General features: G+C 36.5%; 1 protein-coding gene across 8 annotated transcripts; it reads right to left on the minus strand.

Moving 5' to 3' along the window:
• ZUP1 (zinc finger containing ubiquitin peptidase 1) lies at window positions 1-27,056 on the minus strand. Of its 8 annotated transcripts, none has more exons than XM_072643129.1 (10): window positions 26,935-27,056; window positions 21,296-21,866; window positions 17,781-17,888; window positions 15,125-15,240; window positions 11,696-11,864; window positions 10,911-11,099; window positions 8,877-9,042; window positions 7,059-7,210; window positions 6,467-6,687; window positions 1-257 (listed from the first exon to the last, which is right to left on the minus strand). In XM_072643129.1, the coding sequence occupies exons 2-10, from the start codon at window positions 21,849-21,851 to the stop codon at window positions 210-212; spliced, it is 1,725 nt and encodes a 574-aa protein (XP_072499230.1). In that variant the 5' UTR covers window positions 21,852-21,866; window positions 26,935-27,056; the 3' UTR covers window positions 1-209. The 8 variants fall into 8 exon arrangements, with proteins under 8 accessions (XP_072499230.1, XP_072499229.1, XP_072499228.1 ...); XM_072643128.1 differs by having other exon boundaries at window positions 26,918-27,042; XM_072643127.1 differs by lacking the exon at window positions 26,935-27,056 and adding an exon at window positions 26,479-26,621.

Below are 27,056 nucleotides of genomic sequence, written 5' to 3' on the forward strand. Positions count from 1 at the left end.
TTCTTTCAATGCAACAGTTTATTAAGTCAATTATTAAATAATGAAGGAACTAGCAACATCTAAAAGTAAAAAGTCTAAATTACATTTTAGAAAGCCTGTAAAATTACTCAACAGTTGAACGCTTAGTAAACATACAGATTAGCAAGCTGCACAAAGGAGTTATTTCTGAAGTCGGGAAATGGCACAGGTCATCTGGGAATTGTAGTTCTTCATGGAATCCTCTCAGCTGTAAAGACGTGAGAAGCTTTCATCCGAGCCTTGAGAAAGAATTAAACATTAGTTAAAAGGTAAAAATTATTAGAACATGTACATTATAATTTACAATATTACAATTTAAAATAAAATTTGAGGCCTCCTACTTCATAAAGCTACAGTCTTAAAAGAAATAACATTATCTTAAATTCTGTAAAGCAGCAGCAAAATCTTTCCATAGTTATCTCTCACCCCAGCAAAGTAACAGATTATAGAAAGAGTCTCCAAATGTTTTTGATCTCCTCTTCTTACCAGCAGCAAATATGAGCAGACTCCAATGGGTATGTTGGAAACCTTGTACATGTTCTCCTCTACTGATAATTATGGACATGATAAAACTTATTGCAAAAACAGAAATTAAAATGAGATACGTGGTTCATTCCACTGGTTATGATTCTTCTTTATAACATGACTAATGTGAAAATATGTCTAATAGGAATATATATGAAGAGCCTTTATCAGATTGCATGCCGTCTTGGGGAAGAGAGAGGGGAAGAAGAGGGAGAAAATTTAAAACTCAAAAGCTTGTGGAATTGAATGTTGTAAACTAAAAATAATTTTTTAAAATCATGAAATAAAAAAATAAAAAAAGATAAAAGAGGAAATAATATTTGATCCTACAGTCAGGGACCACTGGAGTTTTTCGAGTAGGGGAATGACTTAATCAAACTTGTACTTGAGGAAAATCACTTTGGCAGCTCTGCAGAGGATGGAATGGATTTGGGAAGACATGAGGCTGTGAGACCAAAAAAGGAAGCCACTGCAACAGTCCAAGTAAAGTAAATAAGGAAGCTTAAAAGATAGGTAGAATGGGGTTGGGGGTGGAGCAGAGATCATTTAAGGGTATCTTTGATACAGATCACACTCCATCCCCTACCTCCTTACTCTATATGGTTCATTCAATCTTCCCAAAACAAAAGGGGGAAGGTAGGGCTCTTCCTCACTGGTCACTGACCTTCAAGTGCAACAGTTTCTTGAAAGGGTGCCTGACACAGCAAAAGTGTTATGAGACTAAGAAACTAGGATAGGATTTTCCCAATGGCACTCGATGCAGTTGCTGTGGGTATTTATCAGTTTAGGTTATAAATGCCCTGGAGGGCCCACACCAGGCTAAGACGGAAGATATAGCATTTGCAGAGTAATGGAGGATAAGAGTTGGCTATGTTCTAAGTCCTAAAACTGGCTCTTGCAACAAGGGCATCTTCTCTGATTGACCACACACCCTTGGGGGTGATGCAATCACCCTGACTTTGGAGATGATGTACTAGAGATTGCAGGAAAGATAAGACTAGGGGGAGGAGCTGAACAAAATGGAGTGAAAAAAGGCAAAATTGTCATATCTTGTAGAAGAAATTTTTTTTTAAAGAGAAATAACATGTTCTGCTTATCTACTTTAAAATGAGTATGACCAAGAAATTATAAAAAGGAAAGGTTCACAGAGAAAACTTCCATATCATTCATCATTTACTGAAATCTTCAAAAATGTGTTTTTAAATATTGATTTTATAGTATAAATGGTTCTTCTGGGTCTGCTTCCTTCGTTTTATATCAGATCATCTAAGTCTTTCTGCATGTTTTAAAATGTATCTATTTCCTCATTTTTTACACATACTCGTATTTCATCACATTCATATGCCACAACTTACTCAATTCAGGGGCATCCCTTTAGTTTCCAGATTTTCTGCCACCACAAAAAGAGTTACTATAGAGATAAGACCTTTTGCCATCTTATGATCTTCTGGGGGTATTGGCATAGCAGTGGTATGGCTGGATCAAAATGTTTAGTCATTTTTTTGCATGCATGTTTAACTTCCGTGACTTTTAAGCATGCCTGTAGTTTTATTAGTAACCTCATTTTAACTTTTTGCCCTGGGAACTGTGCATATTTCTGGCTATGTGCCACAGAAGGGGAAAAAAAGATAGGTCTGATGAGCTCAAGTTTTTGGAGAAGCTGGTCTCCTAACTAGGCGTGCTTTACCGGTCTTCTTCACCCTACCTTGTAAGAGCTTGCAAAGTGCATCTGTTGCATACTTTCATTGTTTGCCTTTAAAAGTAAAGTTCTGTGATGCAATTACGCCTCCAAAGCCTAATGCAGGGCCTCTGGGCTCTAAATCCAAGGGTACAAAGTCAGTAGTGTGACTTAGTGAGAAAATGAAGTGCTAGATAAACTCTGTGTTGGCATGTCTATAGTCACCCACTGTCAGCTATGTGTTTGATGCTAACAAACTGAAAATCCATTATGTCTGCACAATGGAGGAAAGTATACAGTACAATGAACTCACACTGCCAAATGACACAGTGAAAGGTAAGAAGAGTCAAGTTAAAAAATGTTTTAGTTTTAAGAATTTTATTTACTGTACAGTATTTATGGTACTGTTGGTTTCCTATGTGATGAAAAGTGAATAATGTCTGAAATAAGTTTTGTAAATGAGATGTTAGCAAAACAGGTCACAGAATTCTAGGGAATTACTAGTGAGAAAAACTTTTGCATGTTACCAATTTTATTTTTTTGTGCTGCATTTTATGCCTTATTTCAAGGTTTATGTAGTAGGAAAAGTACATATTATCAGAATTAATATTTTGTGAAAAAGAATTGCATGCAGAAACATGTATTTTCAGCAAACTCTAGTGAAAGACTACACTTTGTGTCCAATGTAGATCTGCATTTTTGACTTTCAGGCCATTTTCTAGAAATGCTACCCCTGTGAAAGTTGAGGACTGACTGTAATCTCAAATCATTTTCGACAATAATTGTATTCATTCACAGATCCACCATAAGAATATAGTTCTGCCTGCTTTATCCACAGTCCCTCCATCATTTATCATTTTCCTTTTTTTTTGTTAACTTTGCCAATCTGTGTGGGAGGTGGAATCTCGTCATTATTATCATTTGCCTATCTCTAATTTGTAGTGATTTATGACTGCATATTTGTCACAAGAGTTTTTCCTTTTAAATGGGGGAGTGAGAGAAAAAAATGGTAACTGAAAAATAACATGGAAAACTCGGTTTAATAAACAACAAATAATAAAAACTATTGAGTTGTATTCTACATTGTAGCTGGTTATGGGAGAGAGAAAGAGTCAACAGTTTTGAAAAAAGATACAGAACAAGCCAGGGATATGAATATATGAAAAAGGGAAATTAACATTGAGGAACACTAATAAGCATACAAACACTGAGTCTTTGAAAATATTCCTATCTTGCAGCCTTTTGGGTCTTTGCCACTAAAGATTTTTAAAGTGATTTTTGTTTTTGCTTTTGGAAATAAATTTAGTCACAAATTGGTTATCAGACTGTTTGATATTCACTTTGTGGAATAAATCAAATTAAATTGAGTACCAGGTCTGATGTGTACCTCATTGATGACACAGAATGTAGAAGTACTCTGTTGTACTGACAATATATGCTACCCCTCTAGGTTCATTAGACATTGCTTCCACTTCTGGTACTCTATAGACTAGCCAAGCACTAGAACCATACACACCACTCCCCCATATGTCTATTTCCTTATTTCTCTCTCACATACACATATACACAACACACATACTATACACACACACACACACACACACTCTTAAAGCAACGTATGGGGTTGTGGATAGCTGTTATTGAGAAGGTTACAATAATATGGGAGGAAAAAAACCGACGTATACAACACTAAGTGTGATCTGTCCAAAGAAAACAATCATTCCCAAGCAAGGTAATGTTTGATGAAAAATCTAAGGAGGGAAAAGATTTCTTTTAACCTGGGAGGTAGGGTGGAGGATGGGAATAAAGGAATTCTTAAAAAGCAGGAGTGGTATTTGATTAGGACTTTGAAAGAAAAGAGGAGTTTTGTCAGATAGAGATGATAAAGGAATATATTCTGATGTGGTGTACAGTGGGAGCTGAAAGGCAATGGTGATATAAGTAATTTCAATTCACTTACAGCAGAAAAGAGTAAGGATTAGAAAATTATTCCAGTCTCACATTTTTGGAGATATCAAATCAAAGCCTAAAATTATTCTGAAATAGCTGCACTTTACTACTCTTCCCTTACATTGAAGCAGTCTCTGGAGAAAATAATATTGAGTGTTTCAAAAAGGATTTGTAAAACTTGACATATTTTATAGGTTTATAAACATTTTTGGGGAAAACGTAATCATCCTGTTTTGAGAATCTGGGAAATCTGTAGATTAATTAGTGAATATTTAAGTGTCATCTGTGTATATGGTGTAAGACTACTGGTTGTGAAAAATACAAAGCACAGGGCATAGACAGATAAATTTAAATACATCTCCAAAATACTTAATTTTAGAATCCAACAAAATGTTGCTAACTTTATAGTGAAGAAGTTATTAATTTAACAATTTCAGACAACAATGAGGGTATGTATGAGAAGTAGCAAGTGTGGTGTAGTAGAGAGCCAACTTCAAAGTCAAGAGAACCTGGGTTCCAGTCTCACCTCTGACATGGACTGAATATATGACTCTGAGTAAGTCATGGCTCAGTGCTCTACAAAACAATAAGTTGCAGACAAAGTGCTGACCTGCAGGGATAGAGGAAATTTCCTAATTGTGGAATTCTCTTTATTAATGAAATCCAATCCATATCCTTCTGTGATACATACACCGAAGATAAATGTTTATGAGAAATGAAAAATTCACCTAGGTTATTACTGATAGTGTCTCAGATAACTAGGGAAAAATGAATATTTAATATTGTTACAGATTGAAAAATGACAAAGAAAATTAAATCAGGCAACTGCAAGATTACATGATCATAGCCTTTTATGACTGATGTTTTATTTATGGTAAGAAGCATGGTGACTATATATATATATAAAATTCAGATACACTACGAATAGCTGACTCAGCTATGGAAACAAAAGTCTGGCATATAGTCTTATCCCTCACTACCAAAAACCTTCCTTCTATCCTTAATATTCTACCTTAATGTTCCTTAAAGATATAGATCTTATGGTTCAAGCCCAGTACTATTATTTCTAGTTCAAAAAATATTGACAGTAAAAAAACAATCTGAGAAGCAGCTGTTTTTGGCACTATACTTCCAAAATATTGGCTTCAGATAGGAAGAAATAACCCTAGAATTTCACCACAACCCTAAGGTAATCTTCAACCCCAAATAGGATTTCAGCGGTTACTTATACTTTAGTAACTGTGCAACTTACAAATTCTATTACTAGATTAATCTTCGGTTTTATCCAGCTAAAATCAGAGGTAGGGTTGAGCACTGAGTATGTTTATAATTGAGAAAAATTCTTTAACTTGACAAGAAATATTAAACTGAAGACTTTCTAAAAATTTTCATGTATTAATTTCTGCTATCTTTATAACCCACATTGTGAATAAATGCCAAACTGCCTAGCTATTATTGTTATTAAATATGACTATGTCAGCATCAGCTCTTGTCCTATAAAATCCTAAGTGTCAGACTTTGTCTAGGTAATGGGGAAAAACATGAGGGCAGGTAAATAATGAATATAAATTTAAATATGCCTTCAAAATATTTAAGAAATATTCCATTAAGTTCCTACTTCCTAAAATAGTTTTCCAGACAGGTTTGACAGCTAACGTGAAGTTATCTTATGTTTTATATCACACACACACACACACATTATATGTCCCTAAAAAGGGAGTTTTTCCTTAAGAACCACGGTCTATGCTTTTTCCTCGTAAGAAATGAGATGTAGAGTGACATGTATTCATCCAAAGTGGATAAAGGCTCCATTTAACTTCACCCAATATGAAAATTATCACCTTAATAATTTATCATATGAAAGATGAAGCAACACCTTGAGGGTGAAATGTACGAGGTCTTGGATATTCAGGTATTTCTGACAGTTTCCACGTGACTGAGTCACGGCATGAGGGACAGTAACTTTTTGGGAAACATCAATGATCATTTTGCTCTTTCTCACTATTATGCTTCCTTACACATAAAATGTTTGTAGTCACCAATTACTTGTTATGAGATTAAATTTAAAATGTACAAGAAACTCTGAAGTCCTAAATGAATGCCATGAAAATATGAAATAAGAGTAAACTCTAGAAAGCATTTCTTTTTCAGTAACTGAATGAAAATATAAGTAAAAGCTCTCTGATTACTCAGTTAATAAATGCAATTATATGTTGAGATCTCTACTTTTTTCAGAAATTTTAAACTGCCAATAGCTCAATATCTTTATGAAAAACGTTTTGTTAAGATACTTACAACTTTCTCTTCTGAAGAAAGCACGCCCTCTACAGCTACTACCTGGTACTGCTTATGCTTTAAATTTCCCACAAATTTCCAGAGCTGTCTGAGACTGGTGCCCTCAATATCTGGTTTTAATAGTTTTTGCATTTCCCAAGAAGGACACCCGGGGTCAAATATTAGTAAACACAGGGTTCTGTTCTTTCTCTCTTCAATTCCAATAACAGTTCGGCTGTGTCCTAACATGAAAATAAAATAACCGTTAACAAAGCTGTTGAATATTTTATCCACGTGATTTATGCTTTATATTGCTCCAGCAAGATTAGACAATAAATAAACAATACATGACATATAACTTACAAAACAACCACACTGTATTTTTTTGTAGGACAATGGGATTCTTTTACTCCTAATATGCTTCCCCTTGTTTTTGTCAGTCAGTTATCTTTCATTTTACATCCTGAGAATGGAGGTCTAGAAGACCTACTCAAAAAAGAGGCGCGACGAGGTACAACCCAGCCTTGCCACCAAACATTCTCCTCTGTAACGAAAACGTCACTTGATGTGTCATCCTAGAAATACCACACGAAAGTGTAAACTCAGGGCTAACCTTGATGCTGCAGATAGATGGGAGGTTTGGAGGAGCATACTACCTTTGGACCTCCTTCTCTGCCTGAAGAATAATAGTTCAATATCCATTCAAATAATCGAGGGTGTGTGCCCAAAGGACCAGTAGACTTGTGAAAATCAGTAATTCGACACCTATCAAAATTCAGTGAAAAAAGGCTCAGAAATGTATATATTAAAATATATTTACACTCATGATTAGAAATAGAAACAAAAAGTCCATAAATTTACTTTTGTCTGCCTGTGTTTTTCCAAGAATAAAATGGGAATATTTTAATTTCTGTCAGTTATTTATGTTGAACAAGTGACTGTTTGCAAAGCTGTCCAAGTAACAACTCACATTTAAATAGTTCTTTAAGGTTCCAAAGAACTTTCCCTGTAAGACTGTGATACTGACCATACAATTCTTATTATTCCCATTCTGCAGATGAGAAAAGTGAGCTTCTAAAAGGGTAAGTGACTGTTCCATGGTCACATGTATATGGAGCCGGATTTAAACCCATGGGTTATGAAGAAGTCTAGCACTCTTTCCATTACTTCACCCTAGACTCAATTAGCCTCATTTAAAAAGAGTAATAACAAATTACATTAATACCCAAATAATCTGTAGAAAAAGTATTAAAAAAACATGTTTCATCTGAACTCTAAATGACTCTACAAATAATCTATGCGGAGTTTGGGATATAGATTAACTTCTAAGTTCTTCAAGCATGTGGGTAAGAGAGCAATGACAATTTTTATTCTCTCAATTTAGCTATTAATATCAAGCAAAAATGCTCATATTTGACTGCCACACTGCTACAACTGCAATAAAAGGACTCAAGTAATAGTTAAGAGTTGTGAAATTATTGTAAGCCATACCTAGAATCTGGCCTATGTTTTAACTAATATTCTCTCCACTTAAGAGAGGTCAAACTATCAAACTTGAAATAAAATTTTAACAGTAATAGCGTTAAAAATTTCAATGCCTACATGCAAGCCCATCAACAATCACAATATCATTATCATAAATTTGGATAAGACTCACATATAAATAAATCCTCTCCTCAAATTCTTCCTTAGAGAAAATGAAATCTAAAGATGTACCTAAAATCGTAAGCAGTGGGTGGGTATATAAATAATTCTAATACTGACAATCTATTGACAATCTATACTGATTATCAAGTTACTAATCAGTAGTTTTATCAATGAATGATCTTCCACATAGACTGTGAAGATGTGAGAAAAAAAATCACAGCAAAGTAAAATCTTTTTCTTTTGGGTCTGGAAATTTAATTGCTGGGAAAATACTTGTCATTTGAGACAAATTCCATTTTTTCAGTATTGCCCAAAATAATATAACTCAAGAAACAAAAGGATGCCGTTTGAATGACTGAAAATAAACTTATATTCATAATCTCTGGTTGAAAGTACAAAATCAACAACAGCACTAACAGAGAAGCTGTTGTCTAAAAGATAATCAAATGAAAATATTCCTCGTTTTCCAAAATTATTTATAAGTTTAGTTGTATGACATAGTATATACTTAATATGTATAAGCGCAGAATTAAAGAAAAGACAAACAAAAAATATAATCTGACAGTCATTTAAATTAGCTAAATTTTAAAAGTACAATCCTAAATATGTGCTACAAAAGGGTACATCTTAGCAATTTATAACAAGAATTATTTTCATATGTGATCTCAATGACAAAAAATGATTTTAAAAATTAGTTGAATTACTAAAAAAGTAAAACATAAAAGCAATGAAATAGTAAGAGAAAAATAAGGGATTACAAGAGTTCTTGTTAACGGATACGTACTTTAGCCTGAGAGACGTTAGTAGTGAATATATTTCACATGCTCCAATCCAGGCTCTTGTTCCTTGTAACCTGTTGTTTAATTGAGAGGCACCCTGAGGATCAAACCCTTCTTTCCATGCATCTTCAATCATGGACTGAATTTTTGGAATGCAAGGAATTGACATATCTGAAATTATGTTAATAACGTACAACATATTATAAACACAAAAGCATTATGAATAGCTGAATTATTAAAATATTCTATTTTGGTGCTTTTAAACAACAAACAATAACATTCCAGTTAGGATGCACTAAGCGATAACTATATGGACAATCACAGTCAAAATTTCAAAAGCATAATTGTTCTTTTGCATAGTTATAAACCCAGAAACACGTTTATTCCAATTCTGATAGCTTTCATGTCACTTCTTTTTCTATACACTAACATTTAAGTTTTGTAGTAAAAACATATTCTGGTCCCTCTATATACCTACTGATCTACCTCCACTGACGCCAGACACCTCAATATGGGAAGTATATAATCTCTGAAACATTTTTTCCCTTTTCTTTAAAAGACCGAGCTTAACCCCAAATCATTCTGGCTCTCCAAATCACTACTGCTCTCATTGACTGGCCAATACTAGGTCACAGGTCAAGCCCTATTTGGTCAGTGTTTGGGTCCGGATTGACTCAGAATCAATGAATTGTTTCTGTGTTGGCCAGAAACCCTGAGAGTTTTACCCTTCCCGAAGTATTCATTTTTCAAAAGAGGCCATTCTTTGCCTCATTTCTTATCACTGAATAGGCTTTGCTTCAGTCAAACAAACCTGTTAAAGACCTTAGCCTGAAAAGACCAACGTTCCCCACTGCATGTTGGGCTATCTCCAGTTGCTCTGGTCTGTATCTGGCCAGTGGCCCCAGATGACTCCAGAGGTGAGAGTGAAGCTGGAGACTGCATAGTTCTCCTTCACTTGCATGTCATGGCATCACTTCTCTGATGTCATGGTCCTCTTTGAGAATGAAGGACAAACAGCAGTATAAAGAAGCACTGAGTGCATGTTAACCTGATTATTGTACTTCTACCTAGGACACTTAGGAACTTAATGGCACCTTTTTTGTTTGTTTAGTCACTAAGGCTCTCCATCTTAGTTCCCAGTGAACCATAACTCTATAGGTAAAGGACTTCTGGGTGGTAGAATGGCCTTTTTGTAGTCTTCTTTTGTCTGGGATTTCCAGGTAATTAAGTTTCACAGACCTTAGCCAGGGTCACAACAATAGAACTAACAAATCTGCAAAGAAAGCCAGTGGATTAGCCACATTTTCCCCTTTTTCTTCCCTTCTATATTCCACTCCTCCAACCAATTATAATATTCAAAGAATTCAAACCATAGATATGGGATCAGAAACAACAGAAAACATATGTCCCTACTAATCACTGCACTAGAACCCCTTGGATATGACAAAACTTGGTGAAAAATCACTCTCATGTCACAAATGACCCTTATCTGCACATAAATGGGAGGCAGGGAGGCCATTTTTGTGCTACGTCTTCCTCACAAATCCATTTAAGGATGTCAGCACTTACATGTCACAGATGGAAGGTTTAAGATCAGATCTAGAGATGTAAATAAAAAAAGAAGTCTTCCTAGAAATGTTTGGAAGAAAATCTATTGTGCTCATGTTTGCTTTTGATCCTTTATCAGAGGCCTTGGCTGACTATAAAATATCCATCAAGAAACTGAGCGAGGACATATTAAGTTTATACGTTGCCTATACTTCATTTCTATGGTATAGTGTCTGAAACAAAAAAAATCATTCATTTAGAATGTATATGCTGCTAAATGGAGGGGAAAGTGAACAGGAGAGCTTGTTCACCTTTCCATCCCCCTCCTTTATCCTCCATCCTCCTGAAAACTCACAAGTAAGAAAAGCTATTATTATAAATATTTGTGAGGATCTTTAATTGCTAAGCCACTAACTGCCTCCTAAACAACATATACTTCATATATGCGGGCGAAGATAATGGTTCAGAGAGGCAAACAATATTTTACGTACCTTTCAAGCAGTCTTTATAAGAATCATTTCGCAACAGAGATGAAAGTAGCATCTGGAAATTTCTGTAGCCACAACCCCAGCCTTTGTCTCCTAAGGATGAAGAAAAATGGTCTACTCCTGTGGAAAGCCACACTCGTCTCACCTCTCTCGCTTCATTCTGATAATGCCTACAGAGGGCTTCAATTATTCCTGAAGGAGAAAATAAGATGAAAAGGCTAGGTAAGAGCATTCCAGAGCACAGTGATTATTTTTTTTTTAGAAAGAAGAAATCAAACCAAGAATAGATGCTGGTTGGATGCCTACTAAAGGCACTACATTAAATGAGATATAAGTATAAAGCATATTTTAGAACACTACAAACAATTAATAAGTTTAGGAAGGTAACACACAGAAGAGACAATTAGAACTCAGCTTCAAAATAAATAGTATTTTCAAGGTTCCAAATGTATAAATGGAGAAATTTAAAGTACTGGCTAATCCAATTACCATTCACATAATTACTTTTTAAAAAGCCTACACTTAATATAAAAGCCTCTTACTCTTCATAACAACATAAGAGGACATAAGAGGTTGTTTTCCTTTGTGCTGTGAGTTAAAGCAATATCACATTTACACAAATGCCACCAGGATAATTTCAGGAAGAAAATACACTTCACATAATCTTATTACTTATAAAAACTGTCTAAGTGTAGGTACCAATCTAAGCACACCTACCAAAATTTTTTAAAGTCAATCAAAAAATCAAACTCCCTATTAATCCAGTGAAATAAGATCTAAATACCCACCAGAAGTCCTTGTTTTGCCATCATCTATGCCAAAAGCTAATGATTCCAGCATGTCAGCTTTTCTTTTATGAAACTCAATTGGCTGCATCCTTCCTCTGCGTACTTCAATTTCCATATTTCTTAGCTGCTGCTGTTTATAGCCTCCAGAATTATCTAAACCATATTGTCTCTATTGGAAATAAAAATGTATAATTTAATTATTTGGTCCATCTAGGTCAATACAGATGGAAAGTAGGTGGATTAGACAAATAAAAATCCTAGCTCTATTACTACTGATGCAATCACAGGCAAATCATTTAGCCTCTCTGGGCCACAGAGAGTAATCTATAAAATGAGAGGGACAAATTAGACTACATCTAAGGTCCCTTCCAACTCAAAAATCTATGATCCCATGAATAATAATGCAATATTATTTAACCTATTTGGAAATGTACCATTTAAATAATGTTATAAAAGGCAGCATAGCGTAGTTGAAAGAGAATGGACGTCAGAGCCCCTGAAGATTTGGGTTCAAGTCCTGACAGTCTTATTTTCCATGTGACTGTGGATAAGTCACTTTAACCTCTCGGTGCCTTCTAAGTTTCAGAGCAGCTGCCAACATGACTTTATAAACTAAGTTTCCTCACCAGGTGTTCCCTAAAGTAATAAAATCATAGGTTCAGAGAAAAAAATAAATAACAGTAATTTAAATTTATATAACATTTGAAAATTTAGAAAACACTGCCCCCAACCACCCTGTGAAGTAGGTACTGCAAGTATTATGATTTGAACTCTACTTCTTTCACTGAATAACTAACTATATGACCTTGGCCAAGTCACTTAACTTTTTGTAAGCCTCCGTTTCCTCAGATGTAAAATGAGGGGACTGATCTGGATGATTCTTAAGGTCCCTTCAAGCTTTAAATCTATGATCCCATGGTGCTATTTTACAGATGAAAAAACTAGGACAGTTAAAAGATTTCCCAGGGTTATAAAGCTATTGTGGAGGATGGGCTTACACCCAGGTTTCCTGACTTTAAGTTGAATTGATTTCAATTCAACTGATCACACATTTATCAAATGCTTAATTCTATGCTGGGCACTGTACTCAGTGCTAGGAAAATAAGGACAAAAATATCTTCATGAATATAAATTCTATCAGAGGAAACAATATGTACACAGACAAGTAAATACAGCTGCATCTAAAGTAAGTACAAAGTAATTGGTGGGGGGAGAGCATCAGGCAAAAGGTCTTATCTATTGAGGTGGCACATGAGCTCACCCCTGAGGGAGAGTGAGGAGTACAGAGGCAGACATGAGGGAGAACATTCTAGATGGAGGATAGCCTGTGTAAAGGCATGAAGGAAGGCGTTAGAATGTCATTTTTGGGGAAGAACCAGTCTGGTTGGAACGTAGAGAGCAGGAGTCATCAGTCAGTAAGCATTTATTAAGCACTATCTGCCAGGTACTGTGCTAAGCAAGTAATGTGAAATCAGTCTAAGATGAGGATTCAAACCTAGGTCCATGAAACTTGTTTTTAATTGGTTTCCTTTGTAATCCTGTATTTGATAAATTTTAAAATATCATTTTAAGGGGTTTGTAGATTTCATTACACTGCCAAAGGAGTTCATGACACCAAAAAATCTGGTTTAAGTTGGAGCCAAATTGTGAAGGGCTTTAAATACCATATACATATATATATATTTTATTCCAGCTGAAATAGGGAACCACTGAAGTTTCTTATGCAGGAGAGTGAAATGGTTTGCACTGTGCTTGAGAATACGTTTTGGCAGATATATGAGGGGATGAGGGTCTAACACTAGGGTGGTGGCTGATGAATGTAGAGAAGAAAAGTTAAAGAGGTGTGGAAACTAGGAATTAACTGGAGAAGGGGGATGACAAAGAGTAGAGGTTTAGTGCTGACTCTAAGGTTTCTCTTTGAGTTTACCATCTGAACAGATGAAGAAATAGTTGAAGAAGTACTGAATGGTTTTGGGGAAATAATTCTCCAGAATGCTCTAACATTTTAAGTGACAGCAAACTTACCTAAACTCTGTTACTATGTTTTATTTTATTGTGGAATCCTGTCTTTAGCTTGGAAATGCTATAAATGGTAACTTGAAAATAACTTGGGAAAGAGATTTTCAAAGGCACAGGGAAAACTCTGCCCTGTAGCACTTCTCACTAAGCAGAGATGCTTGGAATTAGAACAATTCAATGAATAAAAATGGTTTCTGGTCTACTAGTCCCCAAAATGTGGTGCAATTTTTTACCCTCAACAATTACAATGACCATACATAGGCTTTGATTTATACATCTATAGTAGAAAAGATTTGTATCTTTGGTAACAAGGAAAAATTAGTCAGGAAAAATGGGTCTACGTAATATGATAGATTAAGAGCCACTATATTTACATGTAAAATTGAGACTGTCTACACCTCAGTGGTTTTCAAAGTGTGGTCTGGGGAGACTCTTTAAGGGTGTCTTTGAGGTCAAAAGCATTTTCATGATATTACCATGATCTTATTTATAAAACCCACATAAACAAAAACTTGTTGGGAGTCCTCATCAATTATTTAAGACTATAAAAGGGTCCTGAGACCAAGAAGTTTGAGAACTGCTTATGGAGATCAATGTTCCTCATTTTATAGATGAGGAAACTGAGGCTCAGCCTGAATCTGCAACAGTATTGTTTACTACTATTTTTTTCATTGCAAAAAGTATTACAGATACATTCTGGTTTCATAAGGTTTTTGAGGAATGGATTCAAAATCTAACTACCATATTCTATGGCAAAATGTGCTCCAATTTTCATACAATCAATATATTTGAAATCTTTTTGTATATTGGAAACTTCCCATGTTGATAAAAGCCACATACTTATATAAGGTAAGGAAGACGAGGGAATATCTAACCTTTCTATTTCTCCATACTAGCCACCAATTATTTTGCAAATGAGGAAATCACTAGAGATAAACGTTTTTCCAAACTAACACGCAACTGAGATTCTTTAAATGTCCTAGAAGCATTACTGGCACACAGTATACTGTATATTTTTGAAAAATTCACACTGAAATAAGCAGTTAAAATTAACACCCCTTCTAATTGCATCTTTGACTAGCACAACATTATACAAAGATCAGAGTTAAAAAACAAACAAATATTTTCTACTGCAAATGTTCCTTAATAATACTTTAATAATTCACAGGGAAAAAATTCCTAACAACTAGCTATCAGGAAACCTGTGTTTTTCTATAAATTCTGCCTTGAGAAAGACATGTAACCTCTTTCTATCTTTTTCTACAACTGCCCTTACATGTAAAGTGGCTGTGAACTTAAAAGGGCAGTACAGGTTAAAGTATTTTGAAGAAGTTAAAAAAAATTCAAATTTTTAAAGGTATAAATTTTTAAAAATCTAAATCTAGTTATTATGTGCATTTTTTTCCATACTTGCAATTTTTGAAATTCTTCCACTTCTTGTCTTGAGCCCTCAGACATCCTCTGTCTGTCTTCTTCTTGCTGGAGCTGACGAGCCAATTCCAGGTCAGTAGAGCCTTTATTCACCTCTGGGAGCATAGTTTCAAAGGGGCCAAAGATAAAATTATTAACATAATACACAATAAAGTGTCTATCTTTCACAGTTAACTATGAAGTTTTATTTTTTAAAATAGGATAGGATTATATTATGACTTTTAAGTAAAATAGTTTTGCATGGATCATTGAGCCCCAAACATCCCTCCAAAATGATAAGGTATCTTCCATGTATGGAAAAACAATAAACAAAACTTTCTTACATAAGCTGATAATCCTTATATTGGAACAGGAAGTTGCCTGGAATAAAGGCTAGATACAAATCAAGTGTTTTTAATCGTTTTTCAGCAGTCTGCTAAAGCCTATGGAACCATTCTCAAAATAATGTTTTAAAATGAATAAAATACAAAAAATTACAAAGGAAATTGATCAAAATATATATATTTATCAAAAAAAATTTTTTAAAACAAGTTCAGAGAATCCACGTTAAGAACTGCTATTGGTGCAGATCAACACTGTATCTCAAGATAAGTTCCAAATGGATACAAGACATATAAAAGCTTCATAACTAAACTACACAGAAACAAGAAAGAACCTACCTTTTGAATTTATAGCACGGAAAGAGTTCGTGATGCAACAAGGGATGGAGAGGATTGTAGAAGACAAAACTAACAATTTTGATTAAAAATTAATTTTGATTAATTATTTTGATTAAAATTAAATTAAAAAGTTTTTAAAAACAAAAACAAAAACAAAAAAGTCATGTAAGGTGTACAAAGTAGGGTGGGGGTGAGAGTAGGGCTAGGTTAGAGGTGGGGAACCTACAGCCTCAAGGCCTGTGGCCCTCTAGGTCCTCAAGTGTGGTCCTTTAATTGAATTCAAACTTCATAGAACAAATCCCCTCAATAAAAGTATCTGTTCTGTACAACTTGGATTCAGTCAAAAGGCTATAGACACCCAAGGACCTAGACCACATGTGGCCTCGAAGACATAGGCTTCTCTACCCCTGGGCGAGGTTATAAAGGACTCTGAATGCCAAACAGGATTTTCTATTTGATCCTAGGAGTTTACTGGGTAGGTGTGACACATTCAGATCTTCCCTTTAGGAAAACCGCTTTGATGGCTGAGTGGAGAAAGACAGACTGAGGTCTGAGGAAAGCAATTTATCTGACAAGTTATTGCAACAGTCTAAGAGTGAGAAGATAAGGGGTTGGACCAGAGTGTTGGCAGTAACAGAGGAGAGAAGAGGGCACATTTGAGAGATGTTACAAAGGTAAAATTGATAGGTTTTGGCAACAGATTGGATACGCAGTGTGAGAAGTCAAGGATTGTGTGAGACAAGGGGACTGAGAGGATAGTGGTGCTAGCTATAGTAACAGAGAAGTTTGTAAGGGGAAAAGGATTTGGAGGGAAAAATTATGATTTCAGTTTTGGATATGTTGAGGTTACTATTGCTTACAAGACATCCAGCTCTAGATGTCTAATAGGCAGCTGGAGATGAGACTAGAGGCTAGCAGAATGGTTTGGGATGGATATGTAGATTTGAGATAATTGAATCCGTAAGAGCTGATGAAATCACCAAGTGGAACAGTATTGAAGGAGAAGATGGCCCAGCACAGAGATCTGTGAGGTGCTGTGAGAATATACATGATAATTTGAGAAAGGAAAAAATACTAACAACCACAGGCTTCAGGAAGGAATTCTGACATTTAATACTGAGGTTTGAATAAAACCAGGGACTCTGAGAAGAGGAGGGTGAGAAGGAAACGCATTTTAGGCATGGGAGATAGCCTAGACAAAAGCACAGAAGTACAAGATGGAATGAGTAGTTTGGGAAATAGCAAAAAGCCTAGTTAGGTGGAACACAAAAGAACATGAAGTAATGTGAAAAAAAAGTCCAGAAAGTAGCCTGAAAAAAGACTGGGAAGGCCTTCAAAGGTATCAGGGAGCTGACAATGGTTCTTGAGAGTGGGAGTGACATAGTCAGATAGTACAAAAATCACAAGAGAAAAATGTTTTTCCACACTAACACACAGTTGAAATTCTTTAAATGTCCTAGAAGCATTACTGGCACAGACACACTGAAATACGCAGTTAAAATTAATACTCCTTCCAATTGAAAACAAGTTAAAAAAATAAACATTTTCCACTGGAAATGCTGGAAGACAAAATGGGAAGGGGGGCAAGACTGGAAAACATGAGTTTAATGACTGAATTGTTATTGATAGTCAGGTGAGAGGTGTCAAGTACCTGAATGATGGTAATGTGATTACAGCAAAGGGCACAGGTTCAAGATGGAGTGTGGAGGGAAAACTGACAAAACTTTGCAAGTGATTGGAAAAGGGAAAATAAGAAAGAGAGAAGCAAAAACAATCTTTCCTAACTATCTTTATTTTTACTGACATGATTTCGTTATTAATTTTGGGTATTTCTCCAAAATTGATTTTGTCTTGGGAAATTCAAATCACATAATGGATTTACAAGATAATAAGAGTATTTCCTAGCAATTACCAAGATTTACAAGATAATAAGAGTATTTCCTAGCAATTACCAACATTTTCATTTTTCAACTCACCTTCAAAATGTCCTTCTTCTAAATGCAAATCGATATGTTCATGTAGGATCTGATAATTTGTGCAGATAAGACCACATATTGGACATTCATAAAATGGCTCATCTTGACCTGTACAAATATAAATCAAATTAGCTCTGTTTGTTTGTTTTTCACAACTACTCTTTAGATCCATTCCCAGGGTTAGGCCTTTGTCTATCCCTTCCATATATAAGCCATATTGCTATTTTCTCTCCTTAGGCAGATTGATGATCCCTTTAAATAAGTGTACCTCGACCTGTTTTACTGGTGTTTATGTAGATTAAGCCAAGGGCTAAAAACAGCACTGGGGATACACAAGGTACTTTTGGGAAATAAACAGTACATTAAAATAATTTGCTAAAATCATAGTAAAGTTACAGAAAATAAATGGCAGTGAATAACAAATCCTAGTTTTTTTATCTCCAAGGTCACTGTCCCAAACTTTAATCTACAGAGATAATTGAAAGATGTATACAAGTACCAAATATCATTTCCCCAAACATGAAGAATATGCAGCTGTAACCCTGAGCAAACATCTCAATAACCCTGGAAGCTCTTCAAGTGCAGAAGCTGACAACCTGCTACCATAATAAACCACACATAAATCCTTCCCTAATCTTGTAATAGTGTTACCTTAAATCCTTCCACTTCTTCACTACCTTCTTTTTCACTAGCCTTTGCCAATGTGAGTTCTACCTCCTCTATTAAAACCACACTTTCTCAAAAGGCCAATGACCTCCCAATTGTTTTCCTGTCTTCATTCTCCTTGACATACGAGGTATTTAATACTCCTCCCACTACTGGGTATGCCCTCAAATTTCTTGGTTTCAGACACTAAACTCACAAAGTTTCTCTTTCACCTCTCTGCAGATTTCTGTCTTCTTCCTGACTCCTTAAAATGGTATTCCTAAGAGTCCATCTTTGTTCCTCTTCTCTTCCTTTATTTAATAATGATGATGATGATAATTATAATAGCCAAAACTCATATGGTGCTTACTACGTGCCAGGCCCTGTGCCAAATGCTTTATAACTATTATCTCTTTTTATCCTCACAATAACCCTGGCAGGCAGGTGCTATTTATTATCCCTATTTTACAGATGAGGAAACTGAAACAGTGAGCTGCCCAGGGTCACACATCTGAGCTCCAGACCCTTGCACTCAGGTCTTCCTGACTCTAGGTTCAGGTGCTCTATCCACTGTGTCACCAAGCTCCCTATACACATTTTCTCTCTTGGCAATCTCTTTCACTCCCATTGCTTCATGTTCTGAGATCCAGAACCACATCAGTAATGCCTCTAGAATATCTCCATTTGCCTGTCTTACTGGCACCTCAAATGCAACATGCCTGACAACAGTTTGTTTTTCTCTTCTAAACTAGCTCCTTTTTGTATGGTGGTACCATTTTATCCAGCGTCATGAGTCCTTTGATACTACCAAGCTACAAGTCCTGTCCAATCAACACCATAACTCATATTAATGCCCTCCTTCCCGTACTTACTGATAACATTGTAATCTTCATCACAACCAGTCTAAATAATTGAAATAGCCTTTTAACGGATCTTACCACCCGTTCTCTACTTTTCCAACTGATTTCTGCTACCAAGGTTGTAATTATTTCACACAGAGATCTGATTAAGTGATTCCTTTGCTCAAAAATCTTCAGGGCCTCCTTACTTCCTATCAAGTAAAATTCAAACTCGTTTCAGTGGAATTCAAGGCTCTTCACAATCCGGTCTTTCCCTACCTTTCCAATCATCTCATGTTGTTTTTTTTCATGTTTTAACTAAATTCTGTATCTTCCCCACCATCTAGCAGACCTGCACAACTTGGCAGTAGGTAGGGGCCAAAATTAAAATAGGCTACATTTCTTTGGGTCGTAGATAGGTAATTAGCAGCTCACTTTCCAAGTAAAGGCATAATTAATGATTAAACTACTTTGCAAATAAATGATATTTTAAAATGGGAAATTTCAATTAATATTAATTAATTACACTGAATACTTGAGATTTTTATTTATCATGAAATCACTCCTCTCAGACTAGAGCCAGACTGATGATGGTTGGTTGCCATAGGGACAAATAGGAGTGAGTGTGCAGAGGCAACCCACCTGCTGAGTTACATGAGGATACAGTAGTGACTAGTGGAAGGCAGGTTAAGCAGGGCATGGCCAAAGTACTAATTACATCTTTACTTTCTTTGATATCCTCTACATTTTTCATGGGCTGCCCAAACTCCCTTTGGTGGGCTGCAAGCCCTACGTTGTGAAGGCCTAATCTAGCACAATAACTTTTTACGTAGTAGGTATTTAATGTTTATTGAATGTCTTTTATTAAAATGAAATAACTCAAATAGGTTTTTCTTAATTCTTCCAAATAATTAAACTACATTTAGCAGCTACACTTTGATATAGGAATAACAGCTTTGGTATTCCTTTCCAGTAACATGAACAAAGTAGAGGGAAGGGAGAGAGGAATAACAAACTGGTCTCTTTCTGTTGCACTGTCATGACAGAGGATTAAGTAAGGAGCTTGAACTCATTATGCATTTCCCACAGGAATAATATTATAGTGGCCATATTTCATTGTTCCTTATGATGTTTACACAACACCGAAAACTTGCAACAATTTTGTTTTCTATTACTTGATTTCTCACAACAAAAAAAATCAATACACTGCATACTTTAGAATTTTAGAGTTAGATATGAATTTAGAGATTATACTATTCCATCCTCTGAAAGATGGGGAAATAATGCGACCAAAAGTGACTTGCTCAAGTCACCATGACTTGAACAGGCCTTCCTGAGTTTCTTCCAAGTTTCAAACATTATAAGGTTAAAAAAAAGTACTGGACATTTAATATCCACAAGAATAAGTACTTTGAGGGGAATGGTTCCTTAGTTTTTGTCTGTTTTATCCAAAATTTACCATAATGCCTAGAACAGGAGCAGGGAACTTGCAGGCCTCCAGGCCACAGGTTCGCCACCCCTGGCCCAGAACATAGGAGATACTAAGGAAATGCTGATTTCAATAGAATTGTGTGGCTGGCTAAGCTGAAGTTTGTCTAAAATGAAGTTTCTCATTTGTAAAATGTGTATAGTAACTGCCCTACCTCCCTCGCAAGGCTGTTCACAGGAAAGTATAAATAAACTAAAGTGCTAAATAAACATGACTTATTATTTGTAAGCACGTTATTATGTAAGCTAGAGTAGCATAGTGGACAATCAACTTTGGAACCAGTAAACCTGAGTTCACATCATGCCTCTGACAAACACTGGCTATGTAACCCTGAGCAAGGGACCTGACCTCTCAGTGCCCGAGGCAAGTCTCTTAAGACTATAACTTGAAAAGTAGGTTATCAAACTGCAATGGTAGAGGGAATTCATTATGCTAGTGAAACAGCAGGTCCAGTTCCTGTTATAACTGAAACTTTTAAATACAATTAGTGCACAAATAGGAAATACTTGTTCCTTTTTCATACTACAAAATATATACGATACCTTCTGCAGGAGTGTCTAAAAGATTGGAATGCTTTTTTTTCACATGTGTTTCCAAATCTTCATTACATGCTTCTATTTTCCCACAGAACGGACATTCTGGGATACTGGACAATGATTCACTTATTTCAGTTAAGTCAGATTGATTCAGTCTATTTTCCTGTAACTCTCTGAGTTCAGTCAAGTTCTCTGAATGAAAGGTTTTACACTTTAAAGAAGCACCCTTAGAGTGACTGTGATCTGTAATTTTCAGATCATTTGATGCACAAGCAGAATAAACATCTTCATTAACTTCCATTCTATACTGATGAGAGTTTTCTTTTTCAGTTTTTCTATCAACAGTTCTACGTTGTACTTGGTTAACTTTCTCCAAGTCTCTCTCATTTTCATTTTGTTCAAAATGAGCTGTTTCAATGTGGAAACACATTTCATCATAATTCACACCAGACAACTTGCAAAATGGGCAAATCACTTCATTTTCCATATGAGTCAAAAGAAGATGAGTCTTCATGTCTTGTTCAGAGGCTACTAGTTCTCCACAAATATCACATGTAAACATAGTTATCACAGGGGCCTAGAAGTGAAAGCACACCATTACTTCTAGTTAGTAAATATTACTCCAATATTTCAAGGCCTTTTAATTTTCTAGATGTAGGCAACTGTTGCACTGATGAAAGATTCCAATGGTTCTAGGGTTTTTAACAATATTAAAAAAATCAAACCGGAACACTGAAAAAACAGGAACAAATGATCATATGCCAAACAAAAACTATTTTATTAAATTCACTGCCTGAGTTCACTTGAATTTTTTTCTACTTCCAGCTTTGTCTTCTCTTTTACTTAGTTGTAGTTAATGTACATATTATCAGCTAAATGGAATTGACTTATATCACTTTAGAGATTTTATAATATGCCATCATAGTGGTATTTGTAACTGTATGACCCTACAGTATTCTTCAATGAATTACCTGGTTGATAAACTACACATTTACATTATGTATGACTCTCATCTATGTATTTACATACATTTTTCACAAGGGGACCTTATTGTAGGTACATGGATACTAACACTGCATCTGAGTTACTACCCTGCTCTAACTACATTAACTGGTTATTTCTATTTCATACATATTTTATTGTCTTTAAGACCACTTTCTTCAGGTGATTCATTGTTGACAACATAATACATCTTATTCACATCTACCACACTTCTCATCTAATGCCTCCAAATTTTGATTCCTTAGAGACTGGTACTCCATGATCTGCAGTCATATACCATAACTGGGTGTAAAAGACCTATATTTCAAGGAGAAGCTCAAGAGCATAAAGTAAAAAAAAAGCACTGCACTATTTCCTCAAAGCAATCAAAACCTCTCCTTTCTTCCTATCCAATATTTGATTCCAGTTGGTTGTTTTTCTGTATTTTCTAGCCAACTACATGTGGATAGGACAGTTCCAAAAGGTTCTTTCCTCTGGACAACAGGCATTCTTTATCCACTTGTTGTTCTCCCTGCTGAAGACAGTTATGTTGACCTGTTTTGAATGACTATGGACCACATTAAGGAAGGTATTCAATATTCTATGGTTACTGGATGAAATCAGCATATCATTCCCAAAAAGGATTATCTAGAAGACGTCCCCTTTCACAGAAAAGTTGAGATGGACATCCACCTAGACCAAATTGATTTGTTCTGTGAAATATGCATTCCGTCAAAAGGCTGAACTTAAGGACACGAAGCCTTAAGGTTGCAGATTACCCACCCAGACTTAGACCGTAGCAAACAATATTAGGAAACCTAACTCCGTTTTATGCCTTGCATAATACTACTTACAAGTGCTCAAAAAAGGTTTAACTATTAGGAATTTTATTTCTTCCTTGAAAACTGTTCAAGTTCATTGACTACTGCTTCACTGGAAGGTATTACAGGTATGTAACATTTCCTTACAGATCCTAGAATTCTGATCTTATTCTCTGTATTTACTGCAAATTCTTTTTCCCTATTTGTTTTTTTTTCCATTCTAGAAGTACCTTTCTTCTTATACAAAATCCTCTTAGTTTTTGTATTATTTGTTAGAGATTTTGGTTCACTTAATTTAGTTTTACTAGATTTGGGTTTCTGTCTTTAAATCATTCTATCAGAAGGTTATATTCATCTTTCTATTCTTATATGTTATTAATTCAAACTCAAAAAATCATTTTAAAGGTTTTTCTATCCTGTAAATACATATCTTTAACTTGCACTCCCCATTTATCACAAATAGCAGTTTTACTTTAAGATTACTTTGCCTAATTTGGAACTATGCCCAAAGGGCTACAAAAATGTGCATACCCTTTGACCCAGCAATATCGCTACTAGGACTGTATCCCCAAGAGATCATAAAAATGGGAAAGGGTCCCACATGTACAAAAATATTTATAGCAGCACTCTATGTAGTTGCCAAGAACTGGAAGTCAAGGGGATGTCCATCAATTGGGGAATGGCTGAATAAATTATGGTATATGAATGTAATGGAGTACTATTGTGCCATAAGAAATGATGAACAAGAAGACTTCAGAGAGGCCTGGAAGGACTTATATGACCTGATGCTGAGTGAAAGGAGCAGAACCAGGAGAACTTTATGCACAGCAACAACCACAGTGTGTGAGAGTTTTTTCTGGTAGACTTAGATTTTTGTAATAACACAAGAACTTCTTACAAAAAAAAAAAAAAATCCCAATGGTGGTTCTCAAGACAAAATGCCTTCCACACTCAGAGAGAGAAATATGGAAGTCACTCACATAATGTAACAGGTCATGTTTGTGTATGTGTATGTGTTTGTGTATCATGTTCTGATTTGTTATACGATTTCTTTCATTTATCTTAGTCTGACTACATAGCATGACTATAGTGAAAATATACTCAATAGGAAAGTATATGTAGAATCTATACAGAATTGTATGCAGTCGTGGGGAGGGAAGGGGGGAGTGGGGGGTAGGTGGGGGGATAAAATCACAACTGTATGGCAGTGATTGTTAAACATTAAAAAATAAAAAAATAAAAAAAAATTAAAAAAAAAAAAGATTACTTTGCCTATAATTCTCTTATTGATTTTCTGTTTCTTTTAAACATTCTTCTAAACCACTTGGTGATTTAATCAAAACAATATTCTGCCAGTTTTAACGATCTGTTACAATCTGGTACATCTTGATTTCAGAAGTGTGAAGTGCTTTATTCATGTGGGTTTTTTTTTTTTTTTGGTCTTATACATGTCTAAGTACTGTTGATTCTTACTTAATCATTTAAAATATGATACATAAAAAAATATATTTGAAAATGTCTTGGGCTGTTTCTTTGTCTATCTCCCTACCCTACGGTACTTTATTTTTTTTCAGATGTTCCACAGAGCAGTGCTTTTGTTCATTTTTTTGGTTGATTTTTATTTTCATGTGTTTTACACTTTCTTCTCTTCAGTGTTTATATGTTGTTTTATACCACTTCAGCTCCTCTCCAACTTAGAAGATGGTCACTAGAGTTGCTATTCCTAAATAGCCTGTGGCCTAACTAGTGAAGAGAATCTCTAAATTTAGTTACAATGGTCCTCAAACAAGACACATGAAGGCCTAGAACTGTACCTCTTCAGTACTTCCACAGTCACGTAGTAATGGAAGGGAGCTTTAGTAGAGACAGACATGAACCTAAAAAGACCACAATTGATGTGTTTTTAAAATAGCATATGGATTTAGCAAAATAAGAGCTAAAATTAGTATGATTTGATATTCACAATTTTGAAAAAATTTCCAAATTCATGTTGATCAGCATGATTTTAGATGAGGAAAATTCCCCTCAGAACACTACATAAGACAATAAAAAGTGCACAACTCACAGATCGGGAGGAGTTAGATTGTAATTGTCTGAACCCTACATTTAACATTAAATTACTAGCAGAGTTCTCAAATATTAGGTAAGACAAAGAACGTAAACATGCCCAAAAAACTCTCCTGATTTTTCATGAGACTAATGTACATGAGAGAGTAATACCATCTATCTTCTTTGGAGAAAATTATTCCTTGATCTGGATAACCAGGCCCATTTGAATTGCTGCACATTTAATGGAAAGAAACAGGGGTGGAACTAGCAGTAGACATTTTTCCATAGGAACCTTGTGAGTTAATCCATTCAACAAGCATTTACTCAGTCCACACTAAATGCTAGGCACTGGGATGCAAAGACAAAAAAAAAAAAAAAACCCCAATCACAGTAGTCAAGGAACCAACACTCCATTAAGGGAAAAATCATGAAAACAGTTAAATGATGACAAAGTAATTGGGGGTGGGGCATAAAGGGGAGGGTACTAGAAATCTAAGCTTTAGAGTGGAGCCTGGAAAAGACGCAGAGATGAAGACTGCATCGTGTTGGATAAAGGCAAAAAGCTTGCTTCAAGGCAGAGGAAACCCAAGGCACTGGGAAGCCCATGGATAGGAAAACAATAGGTCTCTGCCCAAGCTCCACTTAATGGCTGGCTTAAAGTGCTTACCACTAGAATCAGAGCCTGTGGATTCAGTTATTTTTCTTTTGCTCATTAAAAGGGCCACTCTCTGACTACTTCTGAAAGAGGCCTATTCACTCAATGGGGGTTACCTCCCTCTAAGTGAGTAGCTGAAAAGGCCAAGGTCTGCCAGTGCATCCTGGGCAGTCTCCAGGCATCCTGATGAATATCTGGTCACTGGACCCAGACGGCTCAGTAGGAGAAGTGAGGGTGGTGACCTTGCACAGTCTTCCCTCACTCAAAACAAAGTCCAGTGCAAGTCATGGCATCCTTTCTCTGATGTCATGGTCCTCTTTGAAAACCAAGGATGAACACAGGAGGACAATCAGAAGGACAGACCAGGATGTATAAGAGGTAAAATACCACGCCTTTCATGGTATCTCTTTCTCCAGCCTACCCTACCCCTTCCCTTTGTTACCCTTCTCCTTCCCCCAGTTATGCTTTTACCCAGGAGGGCGAAGGAGATCCCTGTATTTGGAAGCTGAGAGCCTACGACTAAATGCCAGACCTGCCACTGACCTTTGCCAAAACACAAGTGCCTAAGCCTTAGTTTCCAAGCCCGTAAACCGTGTGGGCTTGGGGTCCGCTAGCCGCTAAGGCCCCTGTTTCGTCTTCCTCAGGTGGCACCGAAAGCCAACTCCAAGAGGGCAGCCACTCACTTTTGCTTTTCGCATCTCTAGCACCGAGCAGGGCGTCTCTCGGCTCAATGGGCACCCATTTTACCGATCAGGCACCGAGGCTCGGGAAGGTGAGGGGGTGAGCGGGGGAGAATCCCCCCACCCCCGGGAGGGCCTTCAGTAAGCGGACCGTGTGTGGATCCCTCTCCTCCCCCATCTTCAGGAAAGGAGGGGGAGCGGGAGCAGGCGGCTGGCGGGACTCCCCGCGTCCCTCCGCTCAGCTTCTGGGGGAGATCGCAGCCTGCACCCGGAGCTACCCCGGGCTGACGTCAGCAGCGCCGAAACGAAACCTGAGCCGAGTCCGAGAAACCAAGAGGGGCCCCGGGGAGCCTCAAACCCAGCACTTGGGCCCAGCACCCGGGTCCGACCCTCCCCCCGCCCCCGGGGGCATCTGGAACGCAAGAAGCGCCCCCACCCTCACCCCGCGGCGGCCGGTACCGAGGCGGCGGTCAACTGTAGTAGCAACTGTAGCTTCTTTCTTCTTAACGGCTCCTCAACCCCCCGCCGGGAGAGAGCACTGCGCAAGCGCGCTGTCCTAAAAGGCCGCCTCGACCGCCTGA

The sequence above is a fragment of the Notamacropus eugenii genome, chromosome 2 (assembly GCF_028372415.1).
Source record: "Notamacropus eugenii isolate mMacEug1 chromosome 2, mMacEug1.pri_v2, whole genome shotgun sequence".
Lineage (NCBI taxonomy): Eukaryota > Metazoa > Chordata > Mammalia > Diprotodontia > Macropodidae > Notamacropus > Notamacropus eugenii.